A 27,495-nucleotide genomic window follows, 5' to 3' on the forward strand; every position below is an offset into this window, starting at 1 on the left:
TGTGTTGATGTTCTTTTGGGAGGAATTAAGTGGGTTTTTATATATGAACCCACCTTCTTAATGGGGAAAAAAAAGGGAACTCTTATACAGCAAAGGACAGACAAGAGTTTAATTCCATAAGCTGTTTCAAATGTCTGCAAAACTGCAGCAGAACTACTATGACAGAATAACATTAAGAGAAGATTTTCAGGTAACAACTCCAATTTCACATTACAGATATATTTTTCCTCCAACATTAGCTCACATACTAACATCTTAATTATTATTCTATCTCCAAAATTTGTAATACATTTTGTTAAAATTATTTGATGTAGTCAAGTCCTACAGGCCCATTTGAGATTATTTCTTTGTTAGTAAAACAAGAAAATAACAATTTTTTTTTTATAAACTACAGAAGCAAGAAGATATTCAGTTGTTGACAAGGACCAGCTGCAAAAGAAGCTCTAAAAGCAGCCTGAGGGCTTGAGCAGTTTCAGAACCTGAAGAATCAGAAATCAAAGAATGTGCACTAGATCTTGCCCTTTCCTTAGTCTCACTCCTTCCCACAGCTCCACTAAGAACAGCCCAAAGAGTACCAAAGAACCTGTAAAGGTCTGACCCTCTCTGTCAGTTTCTCTCTCTCTCACCTCTTGGCTGAGTCTCCATCCCTGGAAGGTATTTAAATGACATGGAGGTGTGACACTTAAAGGCATGGCTCAGAAGTGAATTTGGCAGTGTCAGGTTTGACGCTGGACTTGATCTTAAGGGTCTTTTCCAACATAAACTATTCCATTAGTCTACTAAAGAGAATACAAACTGTGCTCCTACCCCTCTCTTTGAAAATCTGGCTTCTGCAAGAGTCTCTGCTGCATTTACCTGAGAGTGGACCGATAGAGGAGACACATGGTAACTAAATAATTACAGAATGAACCCTCAAAAAAAATTGCAGCACATGACACTTACTGCATTTACTCTGAAGGCAAAGTCTTGTTCCCAGTAGTTACCTGCACTTTCATGACTCTCTTAAGTAAGAGCTTCCCACTGGAATAAATCTTCCTATCTAATCTCAGCAGCCTAGAAGAAAATTTGGGGAAATTTTCTCTGGTTTGGCTGTTCCTCCAGTGATTGCTTTGGTTGTTATTGAGAGAAAGAAGTCATGCAAAATAGTAAGGAGAGAAGTGCACACATTTAACAAACATTTAAACATCAACATTCTCCTCTTTAGATTAACAAATTATTAAGACAGAAAATTACTACAAAGAAACAAATGTTTAGAATGCAAATTTAAAACCACCCCTGCATGAATGAGATCTGAATGACAAGCGACCAAGACATCTCAAAATGCACACACACAATCCTAAAGCTACAATCCCTCCATATGAGACTGGAAAGGAAAAAACAGAAGAAAAAAAAAAAAAAAAAAAAAGAAAAAAAGTCTACTGACCCAAGCCTGTACTGCCAAATAGCAAATTGAACTCATTCGTAATCTTGCTGTCATATCCAGCATACTTGCCATAGATGAGGTGAAGTAGCATCCAGGACATATAGCTCCAATTAGGAAGTCATTTCTTTACAGATTCAGTAGCACAAAAGGTTTACAGTTAAAGCTGGCAAAACTTGCACATTTTAAACTGGCTTATGTAACAATAAAATTACATGTTTCTAACCTCCAATTATTCTTAACGTAGTTGAGTTACTTTATTGACTCTGATAAACCATTATTAGTGACTAAAAAGTTTAATTTTTATGCAAGAAAACATTACTCACCCAGTCCTAAAATCAACAGTCACTAGCAAACGCATCTCTTTGCAGATATGCAATCACCCCATATCCCTAACCGTTTTCAGGAAATACTTTGCATTTCTCTCTTTCCATCTAAAAATTGATACTTTCTTCACTATCCCTATAACACAAAAGCTACTTGGGTTTGCCCTTAAATTTCAACTGCTTCAAATATTTTTTTTAAATATAATTTTAACTAGAATCCTTTCTATATAGCAGAAGTCATGAATTACATACAAACATTAAAAATAATTTCCCTAACATCCCAGGCTTATAGTGTCAACTGAAGCTGAAAGTTTACTGCTTAAAAAAAGCAATGATTAAGATAGGTCTCACCCAATTCAATTTCCCAGGTTTTGCTCTCTAGGAACATTTCTTTCCTTCCCCCTTTCCCTGCAACTCCAAAATCCATCAAGTGATGAAGCAATGTGAAACTCTGCCTGCCTCTCCCTGTTTTCTCAAAAGGGTACAATAAAAATAAAGGTGAAAAGTACAAAGACAAGCAATATGAATGACTAGAGGCAAGAAGTATATGATCTCCCTTTTGTAAATGCCAGAGCAGACTGAAGAACCCTAGAAGAAAGAAAGAATATGCCAAGACTGACACCATGTTGTTCATGTTATCATTTCATTTATATAGGAAACAGTATTTCACTGTTCTTACTTCCTACAACAGTGTACATATTGATAAGACTGGGCCTCATTTACAATAAGCAGCAGATCCTGTTTTACACAATACTTAACTAAGCTGTTAACTACCTCCTGCATAGTATAGAAGATAAACCACCATGTAACTTGGGTTCAAAAATAGAATTAATTCCTAGAATAAAGTCCCATGGAAGTTTACAACATTTAGAAAATAGCTAGTTAAGGATATTTGAGCCATATATTATAGATGTATGTTATTTCTCACTTGAGAAACTTCAAGTGAATGTTGCAGTGTGCTTGCCTGTACCTATTTTCTACTCCTGAAAACTGTTGTTGGCCATTTGCCCTCTGGCCAAACCTACCAAGATCAATCTCACTTTTCAGCACAAGGTTCTGCAGCAGTCAAACCTACGGTTGTCCAGACACCTCAATACCAGAAGTGCTAAAAGCATACTTCAGAAGTCTTTCATAGCAGCTTATTAACAGACCTCACTGTGAAATACTAGAGAGGAAAATATTTTTCATTTCATGGGAAAGAATAGTCATGCAGTGCAACTTGACTGTCTACCTCTATCCTTTTTTCCTTCTCACGGCAGAAAAACTTAAATATTTTAAGTCAGGTGTATAGATAAGCCATGGAAAATACTTTTTAAAGTATTTTCTGCTCTGGCTCCATTTGCCTTCTTAAAAGTATTCAGGTTCACCACTGGAATAAGCTGAGAAAGAAATTTTAGATTTTTAAATTCTCACCAAGAGTCAAGCAGCATTCAGAAACCATCTTCTCTAAATGCTGAAAGAAAATACCACCAAAAAAGATACAGCTGCAAGATTTTTCATCCTAATAGGAATCAGCATTTATGTAAAATCAATCTTAACAGGCAAACTTCTTGGTGAGCTCAGAATACATACACGACAAAACCCTAGCAGAACCCACAGCACTCAGAGCTGACTCCTAACTCCATTCACCTTCTCAACAACACTAATAAAATATGTAACTGCTTCTTGCTCCCTACATGACTGTATCCAACAGTCCTTACTATCTCTCATTATAACGAGTTAATAAAAACTCTTTTATTTGAAATTAAATACAAGGACTGGAATAAACAAGTCTTGACACAAGCAAAGGATGAGACATCCCTGTACCCAAGCCCTTTATAAAGGCAGAGATTAGAATGCTGTATTTATCTCAACATTTATCACAAGGTTTGTTCTTAACTGATACTTATGCTTTAGCACAGGCTATTTTTTTCCCTCAGATTTCTATTGTCAGTAATTTCAGTGACTCATGCAGAAAGAGAGCACAACAAAACTCTGGAAAAGTAGTTGTTAAAATGGAAGCAAGTCAGCTGAGAAGGACTTCAGGTGTCAAAATACCATTGCAGTCGGAAAATTCAAAAACACTCATACAGATGAGACAGAGATACAGACATGAACACGTATCTGATGTTTACAACACTTCCACAGCAAATCCAGCTGAATGGGGGGGACACATCAGAACCTCCACACATGCCCTGCACACCAGAGAGAGATCTAGCAAGGCTGAAGTGGTGAATTCAGCATGCACAGGCAACTTGTTTTATATGCAGTGTACACTGTGCTACTGGATCCAGAGCTCACTCTCCTTGTGCTACACAACTCTGCAGGTTTATTATCATAACTGAAACCCCACAGAGGTCAGAGACACGTGCAGTTAACTCTGCATTTCCATGCACTTGGAATTCCAGACACGGCCGGCAGCGACAGATCTCTGTAGTCACTAAGGCAGGTGGCTTTCTTTTCCAACTAAAGAAACCATCAGCTGTGCCACACTATAACTGTATGCAAATATTAGCATGGCTTTGAGGTATTTTTTATTTTTTCCTGAGCCACTGTTTCTCCCCCACCCTTCACACTTCTCTCTTTTCTTTTCAACAGTAGAATGAATATGATTGGAATCCACTAAACTGACTGATTATGGAGGTATTCAACTCCATTTCTTCAAAAAGAGCTGACTTTTCCTGTATTGCTCTTTTCACTCTATTGTTTATGTTGGCTTAGCAATTCCTCCCATTCTTTTCTTTGACAAAAGAAGTCTATGCTATTGTAGTTTCTGTATCTTACCAACAGCATATATTGAAACCTGCAGATTTATTTTTCTCTCCAAGGACAAGCGTTCAAAAGAGGAAGGTCTAACTCAGTTTTAAGGTCAGATACCAATTCTCTCTATTACCAATACCAACTGTGTGGGTTTGCTTTTTTACCCTTTTAAGCATTTCATACAACAGGTCTGTCTCCAGGACTCTTCAAGTTGAAAATTCAGAATATTTTTTCTTTAAATCTTTTCCCTTATAAATTCATCCACATTGAATGCAAAGTGCAATTTGCCCCAACACATTTATGAAACAGTATCTTTTTGGTGAAAGACACTGATGTTTTTAGAAGTACGTTTGGGGCATTTTGCTTTGTCTTTTTTAATCATATCTCCCTGTCTGAAAAATATTGATAAAAATACACACTACCTCCTCATTTGGAAGACTGTGTGTTACATACACAAAATAATTAAAATATTCTCTTTTAATTTAATTTAGAAATTCATTTGTCCAAAGCCTGTATCTTCTCAGAGAGCAATGGGGAAGTCAATGCCACTTTGCGTTGCTTTACAAGTCTTACGTCTCTGAAACAGTTTTGTTATGTCACAATTATTCCATAGCTGAGGATGAAATATAAGAAATGCATCCCAGATACATAGTCTCAAACAGCTGTGACATGTATTGCATTGTTCATACTGCATGAAAACATTCTTTTCTTTTATTATAGTATCTGAACAGTGAGCAACTACAGAATTGCTTACACATATGTTTAGGTTTCCAATTGTTCAATATACTACGGGATACACAAGTGATTGGCAGATAGAAAAGTGCTTCATTTTCCAGAAATATCCATAGGATGTGACAAATTTACCAAGACTGAAGTACAGCTGCAACCTAAAACATCATGCATTTTGGGAAAACTGATCTGCATAAACCACTGGAAAAGGTATCCCACTGCTTTTGGCTGCCACAGTTAACTAACCCTCAGAATCCCTGCTGTGCACACTGCAATGACAGGCCTTTTGAAGCAGCTCTGGAACCAGAGGAGAAAGTTATAACTGATTTCACATAAACAAATCAAGCTATGTTTTAATGATGTGGTTAACATCTAATAAAATTTGGGGAGAGGGAAACAACAACCCTAAACAACTCTAGAGTGAATAATTCCCTCATAAACAACCTAGAATGAAGAACCTAAACATCAGAAAAGTCAGCTAACACTACACAAGCACAGTTCAGAAGCTCACTGTGGGTTTTTTTCTCCGTGTATACAATTAAAATTGTGAGGCAATAGCCTTTTTTGATTTTGTGAAAGCTACTTTAAAGACAAAGCAGAACTCCAAGTAAGATCAAAACCACCCGCCACCAAATCATGAAAATACTACTTGACAAGTGTACATTTATAAAGCATAATGGATGTTCCTGACAGAAATTTTATTCTAAAGCCTGTATTAAGAACAACAAACAGATGAGACAATGGCAGCAGTACACTTCATTAGAAGATTGGACAAGGCAAGCCAAACTCCTGCAATTTCAGGACTACACAGGCAAGAGACACACATGGCAGATGAAGTCAGGACAAGTCCAGCATTAAGTAGCCAGAAATACAAAGGAAATCCTGTCGATGTTTTTTGGATAAACAGCATAGCCACAGTTCAGCTCACAAGCTACAGGAAGTTATGCCATGGCTGCTATTGGCCTGTCTGAAACCTCCTCCATGCTGAACACACTCAGCTCTCTCAGCTGAATGACAGCTCAGCTCCAGCACAGCAGGTTCTGTGAAACTTCCCTCCTTCTTCCCCGACAGTTCATGCTCTGCACCACTCCCTCATGGCTTCAAGCTCTCATTCTCTTCTTCAAAAACTCTTCACAACCAACATCTATGCTACTTTTGCCAGCTCACGGTCTTCAGCAGTCTCTGGCTAATAATGAGCTATTCCTGTTATCATAGATTCACACACCAGCAGTTTGCAGAAGAGTCTCTCTCTTCCTCCAAACCATAGCTTTATTTTTTACATGGACAAGATCTAGACCTGCTCCTACCAGAAGGCAACCCAGGCAAGAAAATGAGTGTCATCGTGACAAGTTAATCCTTTTCTCAAAAACTATTTTTTCTACTTCATAGTAAAATGTAACATCAGCTATTTTTGTTGTACCAAAAACATCCTTAAAATAGTATTAACTACATTTCTCCCTCTGAACTGTTCTTCTCTTCCTGTTAGCACAAAGAAAAAAGACAGGCACATAAAACACATGCCCTTATTATTTTTACTGTAGCACTACACAAATGAATTCAAGCAAACCCAGAAAAGAACTGACCATGTGATTAATTCTTTTAATGTGAACACCACTGAATTACACTAAAAACAGAGGCAGAGTTCAGCTTTACAAGAAAAAAAAAATATGAAAAAGAGGGGACTATATATTAGACAGTTCTACAGACGTTCCGTTATCAAACCTATTTACATGCACATATAAGGAAGGAAAGAGGTGAAGCTCTAAGAGCTTTATTGAAACTGCAGTGCCACAGGCAATAACTAAAAATCTAATTCAAAAGAAGGCATCATTATGGAAAGGCAAACTTAACTGCTTATGATCTCTTAGTAGTACTTACTCATTCACAGATGAAAGTCGACTACACCGAAATTTTCAGGTTTTAAAACCTTCACTAAGTTTTTAGGAGATACTTCCACATTCCCATCCCAGTTCATCAGGCAAACAGAGTTCATCCACAATTCTCCAGTAAAAATTCACTTTGTGCCACAACTGAACACCAGTATTTGAGAAAGTTAAGAAGCAATACACAGCAACATATAAAAAGTTCCTGTCTTAGGGGGAAGGCTTTTACTACGGCATAATGTGCAATATAGCAGACTTATGGCTGCTAACCAACCATACATTTGAAGTTCCAGACTTCTGTGAGTTGAAAATGTGAGCAGTAACGTTACAACTCAGCACTTAAGCCTAGCACAAAGGATAAGAAACTTTAAAAAATGGAAAAATATTCTGGGTATGTATTTATAATGGTGGTAAAACACTGTTTTCCTAGATCACAATTAAAAACCTCAGGGCAACAGTCTTAATTACAGATTGAGAACACTAGCTGTAGCTATTGAGTTTATAAAGAGCTATCATTTCCTTTGAATACCTGAACTCCTATCACCTTCATTCTAGCTGTCCTAACAGATGCAGTCTGTGCATCTGATGACTTTTTGAGAAGGAGCATAATCCCAATAAGAGACAGCAGAGACACAGGAGCCATTGTTATAAAAGAAGCTGAGAAATAATATGAAAATAGTAGGAAAACATTACAATCCCAGTTCTGCAAAAACACATTACTTAGTAATGTCCACCTATCACAATGCCAATTTTAAGCCAATACCATTTTCAGCCACCAATGTGTCTTAGTATTTCAGATTTCTTCTCAAATAGGGAGGTGTTTAGCTTACTTAAAGTCACAGAATTTTGCAAGTCTCATGAATACATAAATTCCCTGCTTAGAAAGAGAACTCCTGAACTACTCGGAGTAACCCCAAAAGATGCTAAGCTATAAAATATGTGCCAAAAATGAGAAACAAAAGGATATCTACCATTTGAGACTTTCTACAAGCAGGTACAGGAAAAAATATATGTATTTCCTAATAAGATGGCCAAAAGGGGAAAAAAAAAAAAAATCTACATTTTTCTCCATTTGTTATGTCAGTTCTTCCTTGACTGACAAGACCTCAAATTTTTGTGACACTGCCCTTTAAATGTCATCCTAATGTAAATGACATGTGCAAGTACAAGAAAAACACCTGCTTTATGTCTACAGAATGCACTAACCAAAGGAAATTTCTTTCAGTAGCTACTTAGAATTTACTATTGCCAGCAGAACTGAAGGATGCAGTTGAACAGTTATAACACAACCTTTACAAAACATTTTGTATAGGTTAGGAAGTTCTTCATATACAGCACTTGTACATGCATTCATGTTGGAGGGCGTGCACAGCAAGCCTTTCAGTGCTCTTACCCTGGCTGTAAATGGAGGTGCCTATTTACACACCTCACTCCTTCCATGCATAAACAAGCCAGCACCTGCTATACAATCTCATGTTTTTCCTCTCCTAAATTCCCCTAGAGATGGAAGAACTAAGTGAGCATAGAGCAGTGTAGTGAATCCCTATAGGGATGAGTGTCTCCTCACAGAGCTCCAGCTGGGAATCCCTCGTTGTTCACAGTGTGCAATGTACACAGACACAATACGGTAAATTCAAACTTCATCCTACACACATACAGACATATGTGAAGACACAGAAGACACCTCCACCAAAATAGTTTCTGATCAGCAGGAGGTCTGAGCTGCAGGAAACTGAGCAACAAAGGCATCAACAAGGCATGAACAAAGTGTTCTTCAAGCAAGGTCACTGGATCAGGATGCACTCCCAAAGAGGCAAGGCCATCAGCTGACCTGTGTCAGTGGTCTCACCATGTGCAACCAAATACCCTACTGAAATCTGCTGGTACAGACATTGCAACCAAGAATTTACAGGAAAAACAAGGATCTAAAAGAAATCATGAGAAAGCAGCTTTTCTGCAACTGAAAGAAAAAAAAAAAAAACCCTTCTGAAGGATATACCCTATTCCTCAATTGCAACAGTGTGAAATTTCAAAAGGAAAACCAGACAGTCCTTTCCTAATTCAGAATCTGTTTGCCTGGTGTCAAAGTTTATCAACACAGATTGATTCACTCTCACTGCTTGTCCTGAGACCCCAGTAATTACAAGCTACATAAGCTAAAGAGACTGTGGTAATGCTGCAACATTTTTTCTACCACTTAAAACACTGGGATTCATATTTTGTAATGTTTTTCTTTTGTTCAGATGTGTACTAATTAGAGTCACTACTGACAACTTTTTAATGTTCTGTGGGAATGAATAAATGTTATTATAATCTTGCTCAATCAGTTAATTTACAGCAAATTATGTCTACTTACTGTCTTCTAATATGAAGAAAACTAGACAGCACACTTATTTAAATGACATTTCATAACAATGACAACATATCTGTAGAATGTCAGTAATTTTATCCATACAAATAAACTCCTTAAAAAACAAATGCCAGAGCTAAAAGGACAATAAACGCACAAAAAAGAAAAGTAAGAACTTCAATTCTCTTTGATTCACATGAAACAAGAATTGTCAGAAGCCTTCTTAAAATAGTAAGAAAATTTCACTTTATACAACTTAAATCTATTTCATTAGTAGATATTTAATTACATTTAAAAATATTGGTTTAGGAAGCATATTTAACAATATTATGTGAGCAATCAGTTTTGTAACAGAGAAACAGTTTTAGAAAAAGCTTATATCAAATATATAGTAAATTTCTGTGTTTTTATAAGTATATGGGATTTGTGTATATAGGGGTTTGATCTCATCCTCATTTTGTAATTGTCCAAAGACAACAACTTTAAAAGACACACAATATTGTCTGTTCTCCAATCTGGAGGATAAAAAGTGTGAACATCCACATACCTGATCCTAGCCCTGGAAAGTTCTGTCTACTATGAGAATAAAGATTCAAAAATATATGCTTTCATTTTGCAATAGCAGACAAAACTAAGTTCTTACCCCATAACTTCACATCCTTACTACTAGATCACTAGTGAAATGCTTTATTTTAGCTGTCATCTTGCCTCTTGGCACATAAGTCAGTTTTGTAAACAAACACAAACCAAACAACAAAATAATATAAAAACCAAAACCAAGAACAAATAACCCTTCAGAAACACGAGGAGTCTATTTACGACCAACAATAGATCATAACCACGCTTAAGATGACCGTTCTTCCCTATGTCTCACCTAAACCTTAACAAAAGATTGGAATACGTTTTACCAATTTTATAAATACTGCAATAATTCCTCTTCATGGCCTTTTTACCTTATAGAAAAGGATGTAACAAGTGTTTTCACACCTTAACTAAATCACTAAATGTGTTCCCAATACTACCAACAAATAAAAATTAAAGCATTAACTATCATGAAATAAAGACTGTTCTTTCTCTTCAGAGATGACAAAACTGGTAAACATTTTAAGTTAGAAAAAGTTTCAGGAGAATAACTTGATGAATTGAAACACTCTATCCTAAAAGGAGAATTGCCCAAAGGGGACTGGTAAAATCTTGAAGTGAAAAGCTTAACTATAATAATGGAAGACTAGCAAAAAAAATTCTACTAGCTCCTTCAAAAACTTTCCCTCTGAAGTAATGCTTCAAAGTCCTGTTGTTAACTACCAAATAATGAAATCTGTCCATGTCTTTACAAGCATTGAACAATATGCTTCAAATCTAATTTCACAATTAAAGTGTCTAAAAGAAACACTCTAAAAGCAAAAGACTCTTCTAATTAACATACAGAACATAAATATGATGTTCAAGGAATAATCTTATAAAAATTCAGATGAAATTTACAATAACATAACCTTTTATGCTGAAATGAAACAGTAGGAAAGTCTGTATTTACAGCTTTTTATAATTCTAACTTACCAAGTTGATCAAAAAACTGTAGCAAGAAGATTGATGATTCTGAAGTTACTGACTGCTTAAATGTTAAATTACTTCACAAAACAAATTCAGAAAAACCTATTTGCTTCCAGGGACCTAAACATTTGTATTATTCATTTCCTAACACTGGCTGTTATCACAAACAAATTAAAAATCTGTACTACACATGAAAATATGGGCAGTTTCAGGTGAGAAAAGTCCATGTTCTCTCTTATATGTGTAATGGAGCCAAAGAAGCTCTGAAATCCCTGAAGTCCTATCAAAGACCAAAAAGATTCCACAAATGGCACAAAGCAAAGCAGAAAATGATGACTAGTCAAGTCATACAGACAAACCTGCTCTCTATTCCTGATAATAACCAATAGCAAACTGCCACACAACCAAACTAATTTATGTATTAATCTAAAAATCATCTCTCTTTGAGTTAGTATCTATTGATGCATCCTTACCGAGCTTCAGGTAACAGCAAAGCATACTCATGTGGTGAAGTAGTCTCTGGAAAATTGGAGAGAATTGCCTGTCTGTGTGGAAGTAAAGCTGATCCATGGAAAGTGAACAAAATTTCCAGGGCTCTGACATTGCTTTCCTAAAGAACAGAACAGTAAAATTGTAGAACTTATGACTGATTTAGACTAAAAATGAGCAAGAAAGCTTAGGTCATACAATACAAAAAAAGTTAATTTTAAAATTTTCTTTAGCAACAAAAGAAAACAAGGTCAGGGTCACACCATTTATTTATTTAAAATCAAACAAAGATGCCACCTCTTAAATTTCCATTGAGAGTCAAACAAGTTCAAAGGGAAGAGGAAAAAGAACTTAAGTGCAAAGAGCAATACCAAAACAACATTGCATTCTATCAACATAAATATTAATACCCGAGCATAAGTTCTTGCTGAAAGAACAATATTCTGATTTCTGAACTTCTTAAAGAATTCTCCATCATAATGTTGCTCAGCTGCATGAGGCCCTCCAAGGATTTCCTTTAAAAAAAAAAAAGTGAGACTGCTTTTTATGCAAGATTTACAAAAGCATCAAAAACCCTACACATCTTTTTATTCTAGGATGAGTAAGTATGAGATATATGCTGAAACTTATGCTTTTTTTTTGTTTCAGTATGAAAAAAACAGATGCATTTTTGGTTGATAAGCTAAAACAATTTTCTGCCTTATTTTAATTAAGATTTAGACATCATTAGTTACAGAACTGTGGTAAAAGCCATAATGGGAGCGTGTGCATTGCCAACTGCAAATTTAAAATTTAAAAACTTAGTAAAACACAGTCTGACATTCTAAAAACTTTCACATTGGTAAGCTCATGGAAGAAAAAGATCTGTCAGAGAACCTGCACAGAACTTGCCAATTTGACTGACAGGGTAATCACAGTAATTCTACATCTCATGTTGCTGCATAATTCAATTCCCTGCAGATACAAGATGTTCAAAGCAGGCTTTTTTTGCCCAACTGCACCTCTCAGGACTGGAAGCCATCCTTTTGAAACAGTGAACAGGACAAACACAGGTACTTGAACAGAAAACATCTTATTCTTCTCCAGTGACAGACTGTAGCCTTTCCACAAGGCTATAAACGTTAATACCACAATAAATAACAAAAAAGGATAAGATGATGTGATGGAGAAGTGACAGGAATAGCTCTGGTGTGAGCACTCACAAGAACTCACCTCATAGGTCTCAAGGCGATCAAGGTAAGTCAACAGCTTCAGCCTGCTGCGGCAGAGCTCCTTCTGTTCCAGGGTCAGCCTGTGTTCAGAACACGAGTTTTCACATTTGACATTAATATTTTATGTCATGTGCATATGAAGTCAAAGGTTACACATTTGAATGACTTTTTGCACTGGGATATATCAAGAAATAAAGTAAAACGAGAACTTTGACACAGTATAATGCCGACTAAAATTTAAACCACTTTTCTAGTGGGAATAATATATAGAAGAGTAATTAATTATCATTTTGCAACTGTGTAGTTATTATAAAACTGTAATTTCTGAATAAAACATGGCCTAACATTTCATTTACTTTGAGAAGTTTACTGATAATAGCAGTTCTTGACGCTTCTTGGCCTCTTTTTCCTTTCTAGCATCCATTTCTTCATCTGGCGACAAAAGGTCTTCATAGGGAATCTCAATGTCTACTTCCCCTGGTAAGATAAATCTGGAAGAAAATCAAAAATCTAAGCAACGAAGAGAAAAAAAAATAAGCAAACTTGTTTTTGAAGAGGCATATTAAAACAGGTTTTTGTCTATGTTTTGACTAAAAATCTGTGCATTTATAGAAAAATACTGAATTTTTGTGTTGTAAACAAGCATTGATTCTTCCCTTCCCAAGCCAACAAAAGACATAACTCTTGTTTCCACTCCCTCCCTTAAACAAACCAAAACCAAACTTGACAAAAGTTTTTAAATTCCACAGCCAGCAGTGAGATTGGCAGCAGCTCTACAGCACACAATGGTAATAGAAGAGTGCACAAAGAAAAAACAGCCTCTTCCTATTTCCACCACCAGAAACAGAACACTGATGAGAATTGTCTCTACTGTGTCTTGCTTCTGCTTGATCAATACAATTAAGACATATAACAAAACACATTTATAAGGTTAGTTGCAGCTTTCAGAAGCAACAAGAGAAACAGATTCTCATAGCAAAATACTGACATCATAAATTCCTTCTGATGAAGAAATTACAGGGCATATATTTACAATGAACACTATATTTTATACACATACAAAGGTAAAACATATAGGTACTTTGTGGACATCTATAGAATAGTCTGAGTCAAAACATGACCTTTCTTTATGTCCTGCAAAAGCCTCTCAATATTTTCAATAGTGATAAGAAAATAATTTTACCAAATTACTATAAAATACTTTATGCACCATTCTTTAAAAAGAAAACAAACAAAAAAAGCTCTTTCCAAACCTGCCACCATCTTCTCCTTTTCCTATAGCTACAAGAGCCTCCAAGTCTGTGCCTTTCAAGCCATACTGAAGCAGCTTCTTAGCAGCATCTGCATTTTCTGGAACTCTTTCCAAGCACTCATGAAGAACCCATGCACGTTTCTTGATTTTGCTCTGTCCAAGAACAAGAACACAGACACAATGTTACATGGTCCAATCCAAAGCAATGGAATCAGAGATAACTTTAACCAGGTTAAAGTTTCCTCATGTATTTCTTCCACTTAAGAAGATGTCAAGCTCCTCTGGTGACTGACAATGCAAACCAACAAGAGATGAGAACACAATAAACACAATTTCCTCAGAGTGTATGAGCAGAAAAGAGCACAGAAATACCAAATGATTTAGCAGAACTTCCACAACAACTGGAACAGAATTTATTATTCGTACTTTCTAATTAATGTCACTCCTTTTCACACTAAATAAAATATGATTGTTTGGGGGTAAAATACATGTTTTATAAACCAAGTGTATATATTCCACAATAGCACTGGAAACATTTTCAATACCAACCTCTTCACATGCCAGTACGATTCTGTGACAAAAAAGGCACCAGAATTACAAAATGCATTTGCCTCATCTGATCTTATCTGATCTTTGGTGGACATTACAGATAACATACAGAACGGCTGAATTTCGATATTCAGTCAATATCTGACTCAAAAAAAACCAGATTACATTTCTCTTGATCTCTTGTAATACTTTAGCCTAGACTAACATATCTATCCATACTACTATACTATACTATCTATATATGCACTAATATACATATATTACTAATACTATACTATACGTTAGTAAAATATACTAATAGTATATTTCTATTACTAATACGTTACCATAGCCATGAGGTTGTATAACTTCAACACCATTTTCCTGAAGAGTTAGAAGTCTTTTTTTCAAGCCAAAAAAACCCCATGTTGAATTCTACTGAAAAGCTCAGTTACAGTTCGCAGTTACAGTCACTGTGAATTTTATTATTCAAACTTCACAATATAGCTACTGATACCAACGTCACCTTCCCAATTCATTTTCTATAATAACTGGAAGTTTAAACAGTTGGTATCTCCAATTATTATTCTTCATTTGCCAGGCAATAATCTACTGCTGCACGTGGGGAAGAGATTACACACAGAAAGTGTGTTGCTATTAACAGAAGTTAGAAGATATTCCAAAAGAAAGACTTTCATTAAGTGCCAAGGTTTTTAGATCAGGCCTTCAGTTAAATTGCTTTCTTACACATGACATGAAATGGAATTTGCAGGACAATTCTTCAAACTGCCATCAATTTACGTTGCATAAATTAGAACACAATTGAGAATTCCATTTCTGTAAAGATAAGCCATTCAACCTGATAAGAAAGCCTAAAAAAAAAAATAAAAATCACAGAACACAAACGCACCAAGTAGTCCTGAATTGAAGCGACATTAACAGCTGACTTCCTCCACTGTCTTTGGTACACAAGATCAGAATCAAGGCCATATGTTTGAGCTAAAGACAAAGCTTCCCCATAGTCTTCATTATCAATCTAAAAAAGCAAACACATGAAAAGGAAAGTAATCTGATTTCCATATTGAACAATGAATTGTTAATTCTGTGTGTTGAAAGAGGTAGAGGAATAATTACTGTGTGTATGCATAAGCAGGTAGAAAACAGAGTGGTTCAAGATACAGGTAAGTAAGACTCAGATCTGATAGACACCTCTGGAAAATCAGAGATTTTCCCCTCAAATAAAAGAAGATGTTATTTAGGTAATATCATATTAGCTATATATCATATTTAGTCTGACATGAGCATTCCCTGGGGACTGTAACAGTTAAAGAGTGTGCTGGTTTACCATCAGAACAACTGGAATGGCCTAGACAAAACAGTCTGTCCAACAGCCCTAAAAACAGCTCTAAAAGCAGTATCTGTTTGGTGAGAATGAGTCAGAGACTTAACCTGTACATATATCTGAAAAAACATGCAAAACATTCCCAGAAGACTGTAAGTTAACCCACTCCTGGGCCAACAACAAGTTAAATTGATTCCATTTAATGTATTTGCCAAGTCTTTCACCACATGAAAACACATCATTACATGTCCGAGTCTAGCCAAGCTAATAATGCACGGTCTCTCTCAGTGGAAACATCACCTAATTTCAGTTATTGTAATGATAGTTTTAAAAAAGGATCCCTTTGATCAGGTGACACAGCACACTTAACTCTCAGTTGAAAGAGTCACAGAAATATGTGCCTAAATTCTTTTGTCAACACAACAAGAATTAAAAGAAAAATAAAAAGCTTTTTCTAAATAAAGGTGATTAAGAGAGACGTGACTTTTCCTTCTAGACTTACTTTTCTCTGGTACAGTTCCTCTGGAGTCGTGGATCTTAAGCTGACAAGGCGGAAATTCTTTGTAATAGTTCGTGGTCGTTTCCGTGGAGGAGCAAATCGTTCCATTTCTGTCACAAAGTACAGGCCTTGCTTTAGGTAGCTGAAATATCTGTCCTTAGCAGAAGTTTCATCATCTGAGTCTGAGTCATCCTCTCCCTCATCTTCATCACCAGGCCTGCTCTCCAAGCGCAGTCTTTTTGGAACAAGTTTCACCTCACACTGCACAGAAAACACAAACAAGAAGTATCCACCTGGTACACATAAACTAGTTTAGTAAGAACAGAGTACATCTGCACTTCTAGGACTTCAAATTTCAGAATCAACATCCTTCCTCCCTCTCTCCTTCAAACCCTTTGTTTCCCAGTTTGCTTAACCTGTTTCACAAACCCTGACTGCATTTGTCTTCAGGACCTGAGGCTTAATCCCTCACCTGTCAAAGTGAGGGCTTCTTGGTCACCTGCATTTACACCTCCTGCACCAGCCAAGACAGGGCAGAACAGTGGGGACATCTTCCCACTTTCTATAACTTACTGAAACATACAGGAGTGTTTTCTTTTCAACTCTCAGTTATTCAAACAAGGTTTTCTGATCAATGTAATCCCAGACTACATCCTTAGGCTGTAGTATGCCGGTCACTGGCTGTATATTTTATTTCCAGAATAATACAACTTTCCAAAAATATAAACATAAGCTTTGGTGTGTACCAAGATTTTCTGATTCTAATGTTAACCTTTGATTAAGATGTTTAAGACCTATTTCAATACAAGCTTTAGAAAAGAGTAATTTTCTCAGTTTCTAAGAAAATTACTGATTAACTTTATTATATTCTATTCCCTTCTGGAATCCTACTAAAAATAAATAGAAGATGTATCTCTTACATGGCTCTGCCTTTATTGTGCTCCTCATGTCTAACTGAAATGTGTTCACTCTTCCTTTATGAGCCATGTATTTCGAAGTAGAAGAGGGATGATTGCAGAGCTCTTCAGATGCACTAATACACAAGGCAAGGTTACTCTTAACACAAATTCTTTCCTGTTGCAAGTTTCCTCTCATTGAGACTCAACCTTCTAGGAGTTTTGCTTCTACTCTCCACAAGTTATTTATTGTTTTATCAAGTTTTTTCTTAGAACAGTTAAGCTGCAGTAAGTTCAGAAACTCTCTGTAAAACCTATCTACAGATAAGAAAGCAGGCTCACTTTTCCTATCAGTAGTTATATCTTGTAGTTTAACCTCCCCACCTTAGGATGAAATATAAAAAAGCAAATTGTTACACTGCATTCCAAAAGGACAGCTGTTTGTGCACACTGCTCACCTCCAAACTGAGAAATCCTCCATCATGAGCCGAAGTGACCTGAGGAGAACTCTCAAACCATTCACACGCCTTCCCCAGCAGGTTTCTTAACGTCTTGACTGATGACACAGTCAATGCACCAGAGCAGCGAGCAAGGATGACAGAATTATCTGCCCACCAATTTACATCTATCAACGGGTAATAGGATTCTTTATCTAAAATAAAAACGCACCATATAAAGAAAGATAATGTTAAACCTCAGGTAAGAACAGAGGAGACTGCCATTATAAAGAAATATGGTCTAATCTAGCAGATATTTATTGTTAGATTTGCAACCTTGGTTCATTAAGTTGTATTTTATATCAATTGCCTTTTTCTAAACCATTTTTGCATTAAAGCTGTTGAGAACAAAAAAGTCACTTTATTAAAAATATAATATATAATTTGGAAAGCTGATTTACTTGCACGAAAAGTGACAGAATTTTTATCTTTCTTACCTATCAGGCCATCCTCAGCTTGACAACAAATCTAATACTAATGAAAATCAGAAAAAGGCTACACTGCTTTTGAGGACAAGTAAACATATCAACATATTTCAAGAGGAGGTTGTTAGGAATATTAAACTTAAAAAAAACAAATAAACAAAAAAAATCTCTAGGACTGAGTATGGAGCTGCAGCATTTCAAGTCACTGTATTGATCATGGTAACTGGGATAAAATGTTCATCAGAGAGTGGGCTCATTTTGCTGCCCACATGTCTCCTTCCATTCCTCTGATGAGAACAGCCTTTCCCCAAACAGCACTAAGAAACAGGTCAGATTATTCCTTTTTTAATAGTGCTTAATCAGCAGCCTACCTATGAAGGTCAGATGAATTAATCCAAAGACAGAATCACCAAGGAAAATATTACATAGAAACAGGAATCTTTTAATAATATGGATGTGTACAAGCAGCAGCAAATGGATCACAGAATAGCTATTGATCTTTGCACTTTTGGAACAGCAATGCAACAACCAGGTGCTAAATGGCTGCACAGATTGGCCTGAACTTTTGGAATACAATAGAGAGTGATGAGATAAATCCAGTCAGAGGAAAATTGTTTTAGAATTGTTTTAAGAATTTTAAACTGATATCTTTAAATTACACTAGCTTTCAAGATTTATTAGACATTCACAGGAAGAAAAAATAAAATCCCGTGCTAACTGAAATATCGATTTCTTTATGGCTCTAAAAGCATTCCTAAGAAAGAATCTGAAAAAAAAAATAATATTACAACACTTCTTTAGCTCTGCCATGCTACAAATTAAAATCATGCAATTTTGGCAACCTGACTGAGATTTAATTAAGTCATTTCAGCCCTCATGTATTTGCATTACTATTTTTAACTACACAGTGATACAAAATAATGATCTAACTGTACTGCATACCTTTTATTTTCTTTCTTTTTTCACTAGAGAGTCTCCAGTCTGGGTTAAGATCATCATAACCTGGCTAAAAAAAAAAAAAAAAATTATAATCAAATAAATCTTTGTAACACAGAACCTGTTTATTTACTGGGTTGCTGACCCACTCATTTTTCAATTAAAATTCTCCCTATAAATTCAAACTCTTCTCAAGCATAAACATACAACTGCTGCAGTACAAAAAACCAAAAAAACAAAACCACAAGTCATGGCCTGAACAGCTTTAAACAGTAATCATACCCTAATGATTTCTGAAATAAAAGTTCTCCAGCAACCAAAAGCCAAGTGTTGGCTTTTCATGTCTTTACATAGGACTGGAGGCACATAAAATAATCTCCAAAAGAGTGTGTGTAGTGGTCCTGGGTGACACTCTAGCACAGTTTTTTAAGTATTTTCCCCAGCTATTTTCAGAATTATAAAGCCCCTTTCAAGACTAATACAAGAAAAGAAGCGGCATTATTAATTGATGCATTGCAAAGTTTAGAATTACGTTGCAGCGCTGCTAATTTGAATGTGATTTAGCAGTGACACAAATCCTGCCCCCAAGTGCAACACAGTGGAAGTACAGGAAGCTGAAATAACTAAAGCACATTTGGGTCAAGCAGAAGGTGTTTTTCAGACTTGATTTTTCAGTAGAAAGGGGAGAGTCTACTAATGAAAAGTAAACATGAGGCCACTCTAACTTAATTTCACACATATTATGAAAATACACATTATACTTGGACACTAGTTTCACCTGTAAAAAAATGTTGAGAACAGTCAAGCACTAATATTCCTTTATATCACCCTCACTGAATTATAAAGTCCTAAATATTCCCTAAGAATACATATTTATTATTGCTAAAAGAAAAAATACAACTCATTATAAGCATCCTTGAGCAAAATTTGTCTGATATGTATATTAAAAATAGAGATAAATTGATATGCATATTTAGACACACAACACTTATCTCAACAGTAGAGCAGAATTTCTTTGACTTTTTTTTGTTTGTTTGTTTTGGTTGCTGTTTAAAAATCCTTTTCTAAATAAGCTTGAAATTATATTTCAATCCCATTTGTTCACCCTGTTTGGAACTGATATTGGTTTATGTCTCGTAGGTTTAGAACATAACACACAGCACTTCAAGTGAAAAGCCTTTCTTTATCTATTAGTCAAGAAATTACTGGGAGGAAAATCAGAACACTTCACTTACTAGTGTGCATCATTTCATATTTTTCACTTTTCACAACACATTTCCCCATTAAAATAAAGTTTTTTTTTTTCTTTGAAAACTAATTATCTTTGAATTCCCACTTTGCCAGTGTCTGAGCAATTCCTAATATAAGTTCACCTACATGGTTTTGCAAACAATTCCTGTAGAAAGCATTGGACTTAATAGCAACTTGATTAAGAAAATATTCTACAGTGTCATCTGGATCCAGGTACGGGGTAAATTTTGAGGGAGGAATAGAATACATTGAGACACCCAGAAGAATTTAGTTTCAACCACTGAAACAAATTTACCCATGTTAGCCTCTACTTCTCTTCTATAAAAGCATTTCAGTCTAATAGCATTGTAGTCTAATTCTAACAGTGTTGCCTACTTGGCACCAAAATGCCTCATGAAAAATTCATAGCAATATAATTGGTTCTTTTTCTTAATTTTTCAAGTTTACAGTTTATGGGTATAACATAAAAAGATTATTATAAAAGTAAGTATAGGGCGCTTGAAAACATGGAGCTGATGGGGAAGCTCCACATGGTTACCCTAACTCCCCTCATCTCTTACAAAAAACACACTTCTGGAGGAGTAAGATATATAATCCAAGTTTCTAGACAGGTACATTCTTCTTACCTGAGCAGTTTGGTCCCATTCTCCTTGTTGTCTGAGAGATGGAATAGACCAGATCGTCAGTTTTCCTGAGAAATGAATAGCTGCCAAAAGAGCTCCATCAGGAGAAAGACTCATCTTGAAAACTCCATCCTGCCAAACACAATACCCAAGCAAATACAAACATTAGAAAAATATACACCAAGGAATACCCAAAAAAATACCTCCAAATATACATATTTTTTTCTGTTTTAGGGAAACAAAAAATGGTAAAATCTTCCACTCTGAAAAGTTAACATGCCTTAAATGAAAAACAAATCCCTCCCTTATTCTAAAAGAAAAAAGATCAGGTGTGGTATGGAAGAGTAAAATCAACCTGCAAAAAGGAAGAACACCATCTTAGCATGAACAAATCTTTAGGAATGTTAACTTCTATATCAAGTTGTTATATGGCAAAAAAAACCTGGAAGTGCTGCATTCGTAAAAGAACGCCCTGACAGCAATGCAAGGAAAACTGCAGGTCATTCTCTTTACAGAAAAACATTCAGCAGCCTCAGTTTCTACTATCCTGACTCTCTGGTCCACCCAAGGAAGATTATTACCAAACCACAGCTTAGTACAGCTCTTTCTCCCTAGGAGCAAACTTCTGGGTGGCATTATTACAAATCAAATTCTCAAATTAAAGGAAAAAAATTAATAAAAGAAACACAGACATTAAGAGATCTTGGAGGAGCACATTGCTCATTTCAGGACACTGAATCAAAATCCAAGAATCTGTAGAGTGACAACACACCAAGTAGTAACATAGCAAATATCAGATTAAGTTCATACAGATAAAATAATTCAACATTTTTAAGTTAACTTCATCAAGACTACAAAAATTCTCCTGGATTAAGTTCTCCTTCAGCTCTGGATACCTTGAGAGGCAAAACATACTTCTAACAAAACACATTCACAAAATCCTGCACATTTACAACTGGATCTGTATGCTATTTCCACAAGGCACTCTAAATACATACTTAAATTTTAAAGTCAAATTTAGTGCAGCTGGCAATGAATGGCAATTTCTGAAAACACATTTTAGATTTATTCACTCTTCTTCAACAAAATTCTATGTTTTCAGAAAGACCATTCAGTTCTTAAAGTGTCTTATCTTCCCTGCAGGACAACAGGACACCGATTCCCAAAAATTACATTGTTCAAAAAATTCTATTTTGTTGGTTCACTTTCAAAAACATTTTAATAAGGATGCATAGTTAAAATTGCCCAAGTTTGCAGCTGACCAATTTTTAGGCCAGCACCTCCCCTCTCAGAAAATACTCCAACATAAATGAAGCACAGAAAGGTTAGCTGACATCCATCAATTAGAGAAGTTTTAATGGCTTTTCTACAGAACGTTACTGGTAGGTATTATTCAAAGATAAAAATACTCCTTTCAGGTCAGTGTGTTTGCTTGGACTCTGGGTTTTTTTTTTTTTTTTTTTTTTTTTTTTTTTTTTGGTTTTTTTTTTTTTTTTTTTTTTTGTTTACTATTATTATTATTATTATTATTATTTTTATTTTATTACTTAGGCTTTTTAAAGTTCTAGGTATGCCACAGAAGCAATAACAATCAAGAAATCTGTTTATTGTTGTACAGTGGTTTGCAGCTGTTGACAGGACTCCTTAACTCCATGCCTAAAATGTGTTTTTAATTGAAAGGGAGAGCATTAAGGGGCTTTTTAAACCCATTAAGAATTATTTATATTAGAAAATATTCATACTCTCTGCCTATATTCTTATGCAGCTGGAGTACTGCACTTTTAACTGTAGTTTGCCCAGGAACTGTACATGCCTTCTAATGGCAATTCTCTCTTTCAAGTCAATTTGCATGCACAAAGGACAAAGAACAAAAGATTGTTAAAGGACCTAGAAACACAGAGCTAAAATAAATAACCTATTCAGATAACAGATCAGTGGTATACATCACAGATCTTGAAAGGAGGTAAATGTTTACTCAGCAGTCAGTAATAATTCTCTGGCTGTGAGATTTAGTTATTGGGTGGCCATTAACACACTCAAATTTATCACCCAAGCCCTCTTATCTATAAAAATTAATCAGTCCTTTGCCAAAGCAGACAATGCTGCCTCCGTAAACAGCTCATCAGCTTAAGGGAACAGGAAAACAAGATGTTGAGAAACTCAGCAGGCTGGCACTTAACATTTTTTAAGTGTCATTTAACAGCACTAAGAATCAAATCCCAGCGTAGCCAGTACCAATACACAAGTGCTCTAGCTGCTGTGTCTGTCATATTTTAACCCTGGTGTTAATTTCACACCAGTAATAAGAACTATATCTTACATATTTAAGCCATAATCTCTGAAATTGTATCAAAACATTCAAGGATGAATAAGCTTTCACATTCCTTCATTAATTTAGTACTGGCAAGTACAATGAAGTTGAAGTTTAGTACAGCTACATGCAGTACAAGCTTTTCGGCAAAAAAAGCTTAAGTTAGTGTTAGCATTTTCAGTGAAGGAAATAAAATCTCTCCCTGTTCCACCCTTGAGAAAGATTCAGAAAGATTTGTTTTCCCTTTCCAGTCGAGCAGGCAACTTCTTTTAACCAGTCACCTAAAACATCCCAAAAATCTATTAAGGTCATTTCCAACTCAGATCAGCCATTTTTTCTCTCAGGAGGACACAGAGTGAAAGTGGTAGACAGATTCCTTACTGTTCTTTCCTCGTAAAGCAAAAGAAGGGATAATGAATTTTTCTACAAGAAGGGAAAGGGGGACGGAAAAAGGAATCAAACCTACATATGATGAGTAGAGGAGAGATAAGAGAAGGAAGTGCAGTACTGCATGGGAAGTTCCTAAGGCATGAAGAAAGCCATGAGCACTGTGTAGTACCTTAGAAACACAGAAAGCACACACCTACACCTCAGCATGATATTCAACACTCATTCAGTGCAGAGGAGAACAAAAGGTCCATACCCAGAGTGTGTTAAGGACAAATTGATTCTGATCAGCAGTTTCACTAGGTTTACATGCATCCTGGGGTAGAAGTCTGACCCCTAATAAACTTTTGAAGCCACTTAGCAAAATGTTTCCGTAGTATCTCAGACTGTAAAAATAAACTCCTTGTGTCTGCCCTATTTAAGCCATGAATGATTAGTTTGAATCCACCCATTTTTTCTTCCTCACATGGTGTGAAAATTGTGGGCTGAGGATTTTTTGTTTTCTAGTAGGATAGGTGTAGTGCAGAAGGCTGAGTTTTGTTCTTATTCTTTATTTCTTGGGCATATATTTGAGAAACATTATCACAATCTACTTTCTTCTTATAGAATATATAACACATCTAACATGGTCTGATTATCACATTCATCAACAAATAATTAGGTGGCATCTTGTACCTTCTTTTTTGAATCAGGGTTTACATTTAATATTGAACTCTACATCTCTACACCCGTTCCTGAAACCCAGCAACTCAAGCTTCAGCAAAAGAACTAACTGGATTTTTGAGAAAGGTAAATAAAGTGGGAAGCTACTCCATTTAATGCTAAAGCTTTTTGATTAATTTAATATAATGTTAATTCCTAAGTTGCATAAATTAAAACCTACTTTCAGTCAGTCTCTTAGGTAGTCATTAATGGGCAATTATGCTAGTAAAATACATTTCTGAGGTAGACCTAGATCTTAATACCTGTTCTGTTCCTCGCCTGCTGTAAAATCTTAAATTCATAATCCTTAATAATCCTCTTCTCTGTGCCTGTAAGAATAGAAACAAATTATACAATGAAAAACAATCTCATACACTGTTTTATGTACCAAATATTAAGTCATATTTAAAATACTAAAACAACTCTGCAAGATTCTTTAGAGGCTCTACAGAAAGACCTTGACAAATAGAGAGATGGGCAATGACCCACCACATGAAATTTAACAAGGCCAAGTGCCAGATGGTGTATCTGGGGCAACCCTGGCTGTGTGCACAGACTGGGGAATGAGAGGCTGGAGAGCAGTGCTGGGGAAAGGGACCTGGGGGTCCTGGTTTACAGCGAGTTGAATGAGTCAGCAGTGCTACAATACATCAAAGAGAATAAGATTAGATCAGTGTCCAAAGGAGGCCATGAGGATGGTAAAGGCCCTTGAGGGGAAGAGGAATAAGAGGTGACTGAGATCACTTGGTCTGTTCAGCCTGGAGAACAGTGAGGGGAGACCTCACTGCAGTTACAACTTCCTTGTGAAGGGAAGAGAAGGGGCAGACAATGGTCTCTGCTCTGTGGTGACCAAGGACAGGACCTGAGGGAATGGCCTGAAGTTGTGTCGGGGGAGGTTTAGGTTGGACATTAGGTTGGACACAGAAGGTGCTTGGGCACTGAACAGGCTCCCCAGGGTAGTCACAGCACCAGCCTGACAGAGCTCAAGAAGCATTTGGACACAAGAAGCTCTTTGGCACATGGTGTGACTCAGGGTGTCCTGTGCAGAACCAGCAGTTGGACTTGACGATCTTTGTGGGTCTCTTCCAACTCAGCATATTCTATGATGTTACTATTTTTAAACTGCCATAAGACTGCCTATTTTAAAATAATGCAAGCATAATAAAACCCAGTTTGTATAATTCTGTCCCCTTCAGTAGGTATATAACATGTCATAGAAAAGTATTACTCATTTGCAATTAAATTAACAACTTGCTTGTAATACTAAGAAATACCTATGTAAAAGTAAACACTGGAATTTATATTGTAAATGGATTTCAGCACAACCAAGTTGTTACCAAAATCAAACATTTACTTCTACTTGAAGCAAAAGAAATCAAGATTCAGAATTAAACTGAAACATTTATATTCAGGTGTGCTGCCTTTTGTTCTGAAGTAATAGAAGAACAAACTGTAATTTTCTTCCAACAAAGACAGGTAACATATCCCAATGTACAACTAAGAGCAAAAAATATTGTAGCTTGGAAATTTACAGACTCCTTTCTTCTTGTTTTTGGTTTTAAAACTGCAAGTGATAATTAAGAACTTAAGTTCAAATCATACTACAGAAAAAGCAAAAACAGACAGATGCTGTGGGGAAAAAGATAACTGTTTAGACATACACATCATAGCTTAGAAAATAGCAAAACATCACATTAAATTCATCTTTCATAAAGAGATACTTACTGAGCTTCCAATGACAATATTCATTCAGTAAAATGAGGACACATACTTACTGTTCTAACATCATCTTCGTAACTAGTGACTTGTTTGTAATGGGGAGAACCTGACAGAATTCTCCAAGCAGATATCCCACAACCAGCTGCTTTAGATACTCCATCTTCATCTGTTTCACAGCCTCCTACAAGGAGAAGTCTGTAAAATATATAAAGATGTATTATGATTTCATATACCACCACATATTTTTTTTAGTTTTCTCATGTCTACAGTAGTTTGCTTAGAGTAACAAAAGGCTAAAAAGACCAAGACACTTAACAGCCACTCTGTGAATAAATACCCTGAAATCTAAAAATACTCCAATATTGTTCAAGTAACATTTGCTATTTGTATGTATATACCTATTCATTCTCATCCCTAACTTTCCAGGTAAGTCATAATTCCCCAACATCTAAAATAAAATAAGTCTGGCCACAAGTTTGAGTTTCCCCCTTATCCTCAAAAATGATAAAAAATTACTGCTTAAGCATATGACAAATTCTGATCATTCTGTTTAAGCATCAGATTGCCATTTATTCAGATGTGGTACAAAAACTATTGCTCTTTCACAGAAGAACTGAACACACTAAGGTTTGTCAATTTGTAGGCCTGATATTTCCGGGTCTGAGAGATTTTAGCCTGCTAGCAGCTGCTAACTTTCTCCCAAGGAAAAATTTCTCAAGAAGACTTCTTCTCAAAACAATCCTTGCAAACAACTATCCTTTCTCAAAACAATCTTTCTCCAGGTGGGGTTTTGCTGTTTCTCTAGTTTTACCAATGATTAGAGAGGTGTCGTTCCTATTCACTAATCATGTTAAATCTGTATCAGAACCCCTTACAAAAGGTAATAAGGATTGGACAATAAAGCTTTTTTTCTATTCTTTGCCTTCTGAAATATTTGGAGTCTCTCATCTTTCTTTAGTGTCCTAGAACATCAATTCTGTTTTCTAAAGCCACTGTACCAATCATACATGTAATAATTTTGTTACACGCGACATGTGGCATTCTGTAAACTGTTAAGTAAGTCTTATAATTATTGCTGATCACCACTGAACTGTACCAAAGTATTTGCCCTTGAAGCCCTTTCACTTTATTAACAAGAGCTTCTATATTTAACTGATGACTGCTTCAATGAAAACTAGGAGAATAGGTGTCCAAGTTTGTTTGGAAGCATCATTGTTATGAATCATCCATCAAAAGGTTAAAAAGTATCTACAAAAAAAGGTATAACTGTAGGAGCCCAAAGCTGCAGCCTGGGAATGCTCCATTATCCATTTCCCAAGGCCACAGCATTCCTGAAGTGCTCTGCCCCCAGCAGCACCTGCTGCTCACACAGCACAGCTCTGGCCACTGGGGCAGCCAAAACTACACCTGCAAAAGTCAAATGAAAGAA

General features: G+C 36.0%; 1 protein-coding gene across 2 annotated transcripts in view; it reads right to left on the minus strand.

The window, feature by feature from the left end:
* The window catches only part of NBAS (NBAS subunit of NRZ tethering complex), a gene marked incomplete at its 5' end in the record, with an annotated part of 161,341 nt that overhangs the window by 119,968 nt on the left and 13,878 nt on the right, over positions 1–27,495 (minus strand). For both annotated transcript variants that reach the window (XM_083856295.1, XM_083856296.1), the window contains 12 exons: positions 11,472–11,608; positions 11,898–12,002; positions 12,700–12,778; positions 13,055–13,189; positions 13,952–14,103; positions 15,389–15,514; positions 16,323–16,580; positions 17,674–17,867; positions 19,080–19,143; positions 20,951–21,079; positions 24,611–24,676; positions 26,123–26,261. In XM_083856295.1, coding sequence (XP_083712421.1) covers positions 11,472–11,608; positions 11,898–12,002; positions 12,700–12,778; positions 13,055–13,189; positions 13,952–14,103; positions 15,389–15,514; positions 16,323–16,580; positions 17,674–17,867; positions 19,080–19,143; positions 20,951–21,079; positions 24,611–24,676; positions 26,123–26,261 — 1,584 coding nt within the window. The remainder of the gene's footprint in view (positions 1–11,471; positions 11,609–11,897; positions 12,003–12,699; positions 12,779–13,054; positions 13,190–13,951; positions 14,104–15,388; positions 15,515–16,322; positions 16,581–17,673; positions 17,868–19,079; positions 19,144–20,950; positions 21,080–24,610; positions 24,677–26,122; positions 26,262–27,495) is intronic.

The sequence above is a fragment of the Zosterops lateralis genome (genome assembly GCF_965231275.1).
Source record: "Zosterops lateralis genome assembly, chromosome: 3".
In the NCBI taxonomy this organism is placed as follows: domain Eukaryota; kingdom Metazoa; phylum Chordata; class Aves; order Passeriformes; family Zosteropidae; genus Zosterops; species Zosterops lateralis.